General features: G+C 35.0%; 1 protein-coding gene across 1 annotated transcript; it reads left to right on the forward strand.

Annotated features, from left to right (window-relative positions):
- The first annotated feature begins 3,586 nt into the window (after window positions 1-3,586).
- LOC140816036 (uncharacterized) lies at window positions 3,587-8,028 on the forward strand. The gene is made up of 6 exons (XM_073175103.1): window positions 3,587-4,190; window positions 4,250-5,355; window positions 5,722-6,301; window positions 6,455-6,792; window positions 6,904-7,035; window positions 7,627-8,028. Exons 1-6 carry the CDS (start codon window positions 3,587-3,589, stop codon window positions 8,026-8,028), a joined length of 3,162 nt encoding a protein of 1,053 aa, XP_073031204.1.
- The last annotated feature ends 2,123 nt before the right edge of the window (window positions 8,029-10,151 follow it).

Here is a 10,151-nt window from a genome sequence, read left to right on the forward strand (position 1 = left end):
GCATGTAAGTTCTTCTCCTAATTGATATCAATTATCTGCAGAACTTGTACCTGTCATAACACATAAGTTAGCATTATCAAAAACTTCACACGAATTTTTATAAAACTTAACATGCAAATTATCATCACATAATTGACTAATGTTTATCAAGTTTGAGTTTAGTCCATCAATTTGTAATACATTGTGAAACTTGGGAAGTCCCTCAACATTCAGTGCTACTTTTCCAACAATCCTTCAGTTTGCTCCTCCTCCATATGTCATTCTACCACTCTTTTTTTCAACATAGGCCATGAGATAGTCTTTCGAACATGTCATGTGGCGTGAGCTTCCACTATCAAAGTATCAGTGAGCTTCCACTATCAAAGTATCAATGTCCTACAATGTTATTTTTTAATGACGTATAAATAACATGACAGTTAATTTTTACTTTTGGTACCCAAATTTTCTTTACTACAGGTCGTTGGTTGGAGGTATAGTGCTAGGTGTTGTGCAACACTCTGGGCAACATCCGATATATTTCCTTGTACATGTGGTCTTTCCTAAACTTGAAACAGTAGTGCTTGATATGACCATGATTGAAACAATAGTGACACAAAATGATGTTTCCTTCGCTTCAGATTTTGAGCAACATCTTGCCTTTTTGATAGAGATCTCTTAGTCGTAGAGGTAACTGACGGTGGTTTCAATGTACTCATGCTTTCTTTCACAAATAGAGTTGGTTTTGATGATTCTCTAACTTCAAACACACTGTTTTTGAAACATAATATAGTCTTTATAACTTTTCACATCATTAGTATGGAATCAAGCTTGGATGGCAAGTGTTTCGGTGGCCTTTTTAAGCTCATCCTTGATTTTACACAATTTCAAATCCTTCTTTTTTAAGATCACTTCGAGTTTGGAAACAACATACTTTATCTCAGTATTCTCTTTTGAAAGAGTTGTATTCAACTTGTTTCTTTTGATCCAGTCAGTATAAAACTCCTCATACAATTCTTTCTGAGCACTTAAATTTCTAAAAGTTATAGAATTAAAGCACAATGATTCTGGAGAGGTGTTCCGGCAAAGTGTTGCAACACCAGAGGCAACAACTAGTGGATTAACTTGTAACCAGTATTTTTCTTCCAAAAGTGCAGTCAACGAAGTGTGATTTTCTTCTTCATTTGATTCTTGTTCTTCATCAGATTTCTCATTACTCAAGGAGACATTCAATCCTTTATTTTGCGAAGTCCATTCGCTCATTCATTTGCATAGTATCCAAAATTATTAAATTCTTTGCATTACACGGAATCAAATCTTTTGGAATTAAATTGATCCGTACCTTCATTCATTTTCCGAATTTGTCCTTGGTTATGAGACTTTTGAATTTTTTCAGGAGTAGTTAGACTAGGAAACTTAGATTTTTGTCTTGTCTACTTTTTATCTCTTATTCTTTTCAAATAATCTCCAAAATTCTTCGTGATATAAGAGATAGTGAAACATCCTCTACTTTTTTTTTAAACTAGTAAACTCGAAAATTGCTAAACATAATAACTTAACATAATCATAAATCATAATAAATTAACATAAGAAATCTCAAGTGCGTAAAATCTCTAAATCATCAACTAACCAAAAATTTTATATCGACCTTTAAAAAGATCAACTGTAATATCCCAAGTTTTTATTGTGCTATGATCAATGATTTCATGTTTTATGGTTATGGGATATTCATATATTGATATGGTCAAGTTTTAGTGTTGGTTATAGTTCATGTTATAGTCAGTGGTTTAGAGAAATTATAGTGGCCTAGTTGTTGATGATTTTGGGAATGAATGAGTGTTAGTTGTGATGGTTTATGCTTAATTTTATAAGGAATTAGGTTGTTAAAATTCATAAGAATTGAGTGGTATAAGAAAAGGTTGGATAATAAGTCAAGAAAAGACGTTTTTAAGAGTTCGTGTCGGAGGAGTCGAGTTATGGTGCTGGCGACAGCGCTGCCCTGCTGAAGCAGGGCAGCACCCGCGCTGCCCAATGAGCGCGGGTGCGGTGCTTGATATTATTGAATGAAAAGTGTATTTTTAAAACAGGATTTTAAGCTTGGGAATGATTTTTATTGCATTGTTTTGAGAAATATCTTCATTCTTTCACTTCTCCTTCTTCCTCATACGATACCCTTTCCATTTTTTTCTCCCAAATTTCTTTACTTCATATTTTCATCAAGTTCAAGGATTTTTGAAGAAATCTTAGCATCTCCTAGTCTAGGTGCAAGCTACAAGGTAAGATCTTAATTATTCATGGGTTTTGTAAAGAATTATTGGGTTAGATGGCTACGTTGACTTCATGGATTCTAGTATATATGGTGTTAATTCATAGTTTTTATGGTGTTTGTTGTTGTAGGGATTCTTTTGAGGTCATCTTTGCAACCAAGTGTTGATTGGGTTGTAAGTAGAGGCTATCCTTGTGCTCACATGATATATATGTATCCAAGCCATGTTTATAATGTCTAGCTTCTTTCATGGTTATTCTTTGGCCATATTTATTGTTATATATTCATTGATCCAAGAATTTCATTGATTTCATTGATAAAGAAGCTAGCAAGCTATTGTGCATATCAAGTGTTTGTTCAATTGTCCCAATGAATTTCATATGCTACAATTCAAGGAATGATAGTAATTCATGCATGTCATTGGCCAATCACATGAAGAATGTCTCTCACAGCCTGGTATATATTTTCATATATCACAGAGATGCTATACATAGATTATCTCTCACAGTCCGATATATATTTATATATATCAATAGAGATAATATTCACAGTTCACAGATTACAAGTTACAGACTATCATTTCCTTTCATGGTTATCTCTCACAGTCCGATATATATTTATATATATTAACAAAGATAACATTCACAGGTCACAGATCATTGAGCTATTGTTTCATATCCTTTAATTCATGCTATGGTATACCATCTACATTTATTCTTCCATTATTGTTCATTGAAGATGGTATTGTTAATTTTTATTGCCATTGAGATATTTAAGCCAAGCCATATAAATATGTATTTGTTATGTAAAGTTCTCTACTTACTGAGTTTTATCTCATTCCAGTTATTTCATGTGATGCAGGTAATAAAAAGATTTGAAGCAGATTGTCCAAGGAGAAGAATTCATATAGCTATTGAAATGGAACAATTTTATTTGGTCATGTTAATGATTTTATTGGTGTGTGTTGAACATTTAAAGTTTTAAAAATATCATGTATTTTATTATATGTATTGTTGGTATTTGAATAATGATGTATGGGATTATGTATTGTATGGTTTGTATTTTATGAAAATGGTTACAATGTATATAAAGTATATTTTGTTTAAGTTAAATGCTTCCGCTGATGTCAAGTTATATTTCAATTTAAAATAAGTTTAAGTGCGGTGTTTCAATTGGTATCAGAGCAATGTTCTTTGGACCATATATGACTTCTTCTGCCTAGGACAATCTGGTATGTTTTCGATCCTGCATCTATTGATTTTAACATTGACAGTTGATTCTATTTCATTGCCATTAATGTATTCTTTCATTCTATCCATGTTAACGTGAGAATATGTATAGGAAATGCCTGACAAGCGTAAGAATATTGAAGGGGATGATAGTACCCCTCCCATAGACAAGACTACTCGAGTAGTAGATGAATTCACTAAGTTATTGCAAGATCAAGCTAAAGTTCATGGTGATCAGATCCAACAGTTATTGATTATGCAAACGACGATTCAAGGTCAAGCTCAAGAAAGAATTCGAGACACAACAAACAATTCTGAAAATGGTGCTTATGATCGTTTCAGGAGGATGAACCCTCCTGATTTTATTGGTGGTCCTGATCCATTAGTATCTCTTGAATGGGTCAAAGCTTTGGAAGCCATCTTTGACTATTTGAAATTTACTGATCAAGAGAAGGTTGGTTGTGCTGTGTTTATGTTGGTCAAGGCTGCTCGTATTTGGTGGGAAGCCACCAAAGTGACTGTTAATTTTAAAGAACTGATGTGGAACGAGTTTAAAGAATTATTTCATGCCAAATATTTTTCAAAGGAAATTAAGGCCAAGAAAGTGAAAGAATTTCTGGAGTTAAGACAGGCTTCTTTGTCTGTTACTGAGTACATACTGAAATTTGAAGAAGGGTGTGTATTTGTTCCGTTTATTGCTGAGAATGACAAGGATAAAGGTGAACATTTTATTCGTGGGTTGAAGTCTGAAATTGTAAGGGTGTGCATATGTCCAAAGTGGTGACATATCAAGAAATTGTGGAGAGAGCCTTACTTGCTGAACATGATGAGCAAGAGATAGAGAAGGATAGACAGTTGAGGAGACAAGTTTTTCAAGCTAGAGGTCAGGGTTCAAGTGTAAATGTTAGAGGAGGAGGTTATAAAGGCAAAGGCAAGATGGATCAGCGTAGTAGGTTTCCGTTGCCTCCTACAGATAATGATCGACTATTGTGTGCCAAGTGTGGAAAGTCACACAAAGGAGAATGTCTAATTGGTAGCGGTCATTGCTATAGATGTAAGGAAGTTGGACACACAGTATATAACTGTCCTCTTTCTTTTGGAAAAGGAAAAGTTCAAGGTAGAATCTTTTCGATGACAAAGGAGGGCGCAAATCCTGATGCTTCAGTCATATCTGGTAATATTTTCATTTTGGGAAAAGAAGCACTTACCTTAATTGATACTGGTGCAACACATTCTTTTATATCTGAGGAGTTTATGCATACTATATCTGTTGAACCTACTGTGGTGCCTGTTCAATTTAATATTGTGTTGCCTTCTGGGGAAGAAATTTGGACAAATAGTATAATTAAGGCTTGTCCTGTGTTGATGGGATCAAGATTGTTGTATGCAGATTTAATTGTAATTTCAATGGTTGCATTTGATGTGATATTGGGTATGGATTGGTTGTCTGCTTATCGTTCTGTGATTGACTGTGTTAGCAAGACAGTAAAATTTTTAGTAGATGATTATGAGAAGGATTTATTTGTGGGTGGTACCTCTTCATTAAGTATCCCTATTATTTCTTGCCTTCAAGCCACTAAATTGTTGCACAAGGGTTGTGTTGGTTATTTAGCTTCAGTTTTGGATACAAGAAAGGAAAGTAAAATACAGTTACAGGATATTGATGTGGTTCAGGATTATCCTGATGTATTTGATGATGATGTACCTGGATTACCACCTGATCGAGAAGTAGAGTTTGTTATTGATTTAATTCCAGGTACAGCTCCAATTTCTAAGGCTCCTTACAGGTTGGCTCCAACTGAAATGAAAGAATTAAAGAATCAATTGCAGGAGCTATTCGATAAAGGTTTTATCCGTCCAAGTTTTTCACCTTGGGGAGCTCCAGTGCTATTCGTGAAAAAGAAGGATGGATCATTGCGATTATGTATTGACTATCGTGAGCTGAACAAGGTAACTATTAAAAATAAATATCCTTTGCCAAGGATAGATGATCTTTTTGATCAATTGCAAGGAGCAATAGTATTCTCGAAGATTGATCTTCGGTCTGGATATCATCAATTAAAGGTGAGAAATGCGGATATATCAAAGACTGCTTTTAGAACGAGGTACGGACATTATGAATTTTTGGTGATGTCTTTTGGATTAACCAATGCTCCTTCAGTGTTTATGGATTTAATTAATCGTGTCTTTGCACCGTATTTGGATATCTTTGTCATTGTTTTTATTGATGACATTTTGATTTATTCTAAGACACGAGAAATTCATAGAGATCATTTGAGGATTGTGTTGCAATTGTTGAGGGAAAAACAATTATATGCAAAGTTCAAGAAATGTGAATTTTGGTTAGAACATGTGGCATTTTTGGGCCATATTGTTTCTAAGGAAGGAATTTCTGTAGATCCTTCTAAGATTGAGTCTATTCAGCAATGGACAATTCCAAAAACAGTTTCAGAGGTGAGAAGTTTTCTGGGTCTAGCAGGATATTATCGAAGATTTATAGAGAACTTCTCAAAGATAGCATTGCCATTAACGAGTTTAACTCGTAAATCAGTCAAGTTCGAGTGGACTATAGCATGTCAACAAGCATTTCAAGAGTTGAAAGATAAGTTGACTTTTGCTCCTGTGTTAGTACTTCCTTGTGGTACTAAAGATTTTGTTGTCTATTCAGATGCTTCAAAATTGGGGTTAGGTGCTGTACTGATGCAGCATGGGAAAGTGATAGCTTATGCTTCACGTCAGTTAAAGGACTACGAGAAAAATTATCCTACTCATGATTTGGAGTTAGCAGTTGTGGTGTTTGCGTTAAAAATTTGGCGACACTATCTTTATGGTGAGAAATGTGAAATTTTTACGGATCACAAAAGTTTGAGTTATTTGTTTTCACAGAAAGAATTGAATATGCGGCAGCGGAGATGGTTAGAACTTTTCAAGGATTATGATTGCACCATTAGCTATCACCCTGGTAAAGCTAATGTGGTTGCAGATGCATTGAGTCGCAAGTCAAGTTCAGAATTGAATGCTATGATTTCTAAACATTTGTTGCTTGATTTGCAAAGAAATGAGATAAATTTGGTATCTTCAGGGACAGTGGCTCGATTATCTACATTGGTTCTCCGCTCAACTTTGTTTGATCGAATTTTGAAAGAACAACAGTCTGATGTTCAGTTATTGAAATTAAAAAAGAATAATGAATTAACAGGAGTTTCTGAATTTGGATTGAATCGTGATGGTTTGATGACCTTTCGAGGTAAAATATGTGTTCCTATCGGTGATAACATTCGAATAGATGTACTTATTGAAGCTCATACGGCGCCATATTCTGTACATCCTGGTGGTACTAAGATGTACTAAGATCTTCGTCGTCTTTATTGGTGGCCAGGTATGAAGAAAGATATTACAGTATTTGTTTCTGAATGTCTAACCTGTCAGCAGGTTAAGATTGAACACCAAAGACCGGCGGGATTATTGCAATCTTTGCCTATACCGCAATGGAAATGGGAACACATCACAATGGATTTTGTGGTTGGATTGCCAAGGACTCAGAAAGGTTTCAATTCTATTTGGGTGATTGTAGATCGATTGACTAAATCATCGCATTTTCTTCCTGTCAAGACAACATATTCTATGAATCAATATGCCGAGGTATATATTCAAGAAATTGTGAGACTTCATGGTATACCGGTATCTATAGTGTCAGATCGTGATCCAAGGTTTACATCAGAGTTCTGGAAAAGTTTGCATCGAGCTTTGGGCACGAAGCTAGCCTTTAGCACCGCCTACCATCCTCAAAGCGACGGGCAATCAGAAAGGGTTATTCAAATTCTTGAGGATATGTTACGAGCTTGCACAATTGATTTCCCTGGTAGTTGGGATTCCAAGTTGCCATTGGTTGAATTCACGTATAATAATAGTTACCAATCTTCCATTGGCTTAGCACCTTATGAAGCCTTATATGGAAGAAAGTGTAGATCTCCTTTGTATTGGGATGAGGTAGGTGAAAGAAAGATGTTGGGCCCTGAGTTGGTTCAACAAACAGCAGAAGTTGTGGCGTTAATCCAAGAAAGAATGAAGACAGCTCAGTCTAGACAGAAAAGTTATGCCGATGTACGAAGACGGCCTTTATCATTCGAGGTTGGTGATCATGTTTTTATCAAGATAGCTCCTCTCAAAGGAGTTATGAGATTTGGCAAGAAAGGTAAGTTAAGTCCTCAATACATTGGACCATTTGAAATTCTAAATAAGATTGGGGAACGAGCCTATCGTCTTGCTTTGCCACCGGACTTGGACCGAGTTCATAATGTATTTCATGTATCTATGCTTCGTAAGTATATTGCTAATCCATCTCATGTTCTTCGGTACGAGTCATTGGAACTTTTGCCTAACTTAAGCTATGATGAAAAGCCGGTTCAAATTCTTGATCGTAAGGTTAAGGTGTTAAGGAACAAAGAAATTGGCATTGTCAAAGTTCTATGGAAAAATCAAGTGATTGAAGAAGCCACGTGGGAACCGGAAGAGGAGATGAAGCAACGTTATCCTAATCTTTTCGATAGTAGGTAATTTCGGGGACGAAATTTTTATAAGGAGGGGAGATTGTAATATCCCAAGTTTTTATTGTGCTATGATCAATGATTTCATGTTTTATGGTTATGGGATATTCATATATTGATATGGTCAAGTTTTAGTGTTGGTTATAGTTTATGTTATTGTCAATGGTTTAGAGAAATTATAGTGGCCTAGTTGTTGATGATTTTGGGAATGAATGAGTGTTAGTTGTGATGGTTTATGCTTAATTTTATGAGGAATTAGGTTGTTAAAATTCATAAGAATTGAGTGGTATAAGAAAAGGTTGGATAATAAGTCAAGAAAAGACGTTTTTAGGAGTTCGTGTCGGAGGAGTCGAGTTATGGTGCGGGCGACAGCGCTGCTGGGCAGGCAGCGCCGCACCCGCGCTGCCTATGGCAGCGCGAAGCAGGGCAGCACCCGCGCTGCAAGAGGCAGCGCGGGTAAGCTGCCCCGTGCAGGGCAGCGCCGCACCCGCGCTGCCCAATGAGCGCGGGTGCGGTGCTTGATATTATTGAACGAAAAGTGTATTTTTAAAACACGATTTTAAGCTTGGGAATGATTTTTATTGCATTGTTTTGAGAAATATCTTCATTCTTTCCCTTCTCCTTCTTCCTCATACGATACCCTTTCCATTTTTTTTCTCCCAAATTTCTTTACTTCATATCTTCATCAAGTTCAAGGATTTTTGAAGAAATCTTAGCATCTCCTAGTCTAGGTGCAAGCTACAAGGTAAGATCTTAATTATTCATGGGTTTTGTAAAGAATTATTGGGTTAGATGGCTACGTTGACTTCATGGATTCTAGTATATATGGTGTTAATTCATAGTTTTTATGGTGTTTGTTGTTGTAGGGATTCTTTTGAGGTCATCTTTGCAACCAAGTGTTGATTGGGTTGTAAGTAGAGGCTATCCTTGTGCTCACATGATATATATGTATCCAAGCCATGTTTATGATGTCTAGCTTCTTTCATGGTTATTCTATGGCCATATTTATTGTTATATATTCATTGATCCAAGAATTTCATTGATTTCATTGATAAAGAAGCTAGCAAGCTATTGTGCATATCAAGTGTTTGTTCAATTGTCCCAATGAATTTCATATGCTACAATTCAAGGAATGATAGTAATTCATGCATGTCATTGGCCAATCACATGAAGAGTGTCTCTCACAGCCTGGTATATATTTTCATATATCACAGAGATGCTATACATAGATTATCTCTCACAGTCCGATATATATTTATATATATCAATAGAGATAATATTCACAGTTCACAGATTACAAGTTACAGACTATCATTTCCTTTCATGGTTATCTCTCACAGTCCGATATATATTTATATATATTAACAAAGATAACATTCACAGGTCACAGATCATTGAGCTATTGTTTCATATCCTTTAATTCATGCTATGGTATACCATCTACATTTATTCTTCCATTATTGTTCATTGAAGATGGTATTGTTAATTTTTATTGACATTGAGATATTTCAAGCCAAGCCATATAAATATGTATTTGTTATGTAAAGTTCTCTACTTACTGAGTTTTATCTCATTCCAGTTATTTCATGTGATGCAAGTAATAAAAAGATTTGAAGCAGATTGTCCAAGGAGAAGAAGTCATATAGCTATTGAAATGGAACAATTTTATTTGGTCATGTTAATGATTTTATTGGTGTGTGTTGAACATTTAAAGTTTTAAAAATATCATGTATTTTATTATATGTATTGTTGGTATTTGAATAATGATGTATGAGATTATGTATTGTATGGTTTGTATTTTATGAAAATGGTTACAATGTATATAAAGTATATTTTGTTTAAGTTAAATGCTTCCGCTGATGTCAAGTTATATTTCAATTTAAAATAAGTTTAAGTGGGGTGTTTCATCAACTAACAATAGCATAAAACATAAAATCTCTAATAAAAATCATTAATATGAATCCTTTAATCCTTTTATCTATCAAGATAGTGCGGAATATAAATGTCCCTCGGGAGTATACTACTGCACTCGATCCACTCAATCGTTAGCGCCTCCCACTCTTATTCTTTTCAAATAATCTCCAAAATTGTTCGTGATATAAGAGATAGTGAAACATCCTCTACTTTTTTTTT

The sequence above is a fragment of the Primulina eburnea genome, chromosome 16 (genome assembly GCF_022965805.1).
Source record: "Primulina eburnea isolate SZY01 chromosome 16, ASM2296580v1, whole genome shotgun sequence".
Lineage (NCBI taxonomy): Eukaryota > Viridiplantae > Streptophyta > Magnoliopsida > Lamiales > Gesneriaceae > Primulina > Primulina eburnea.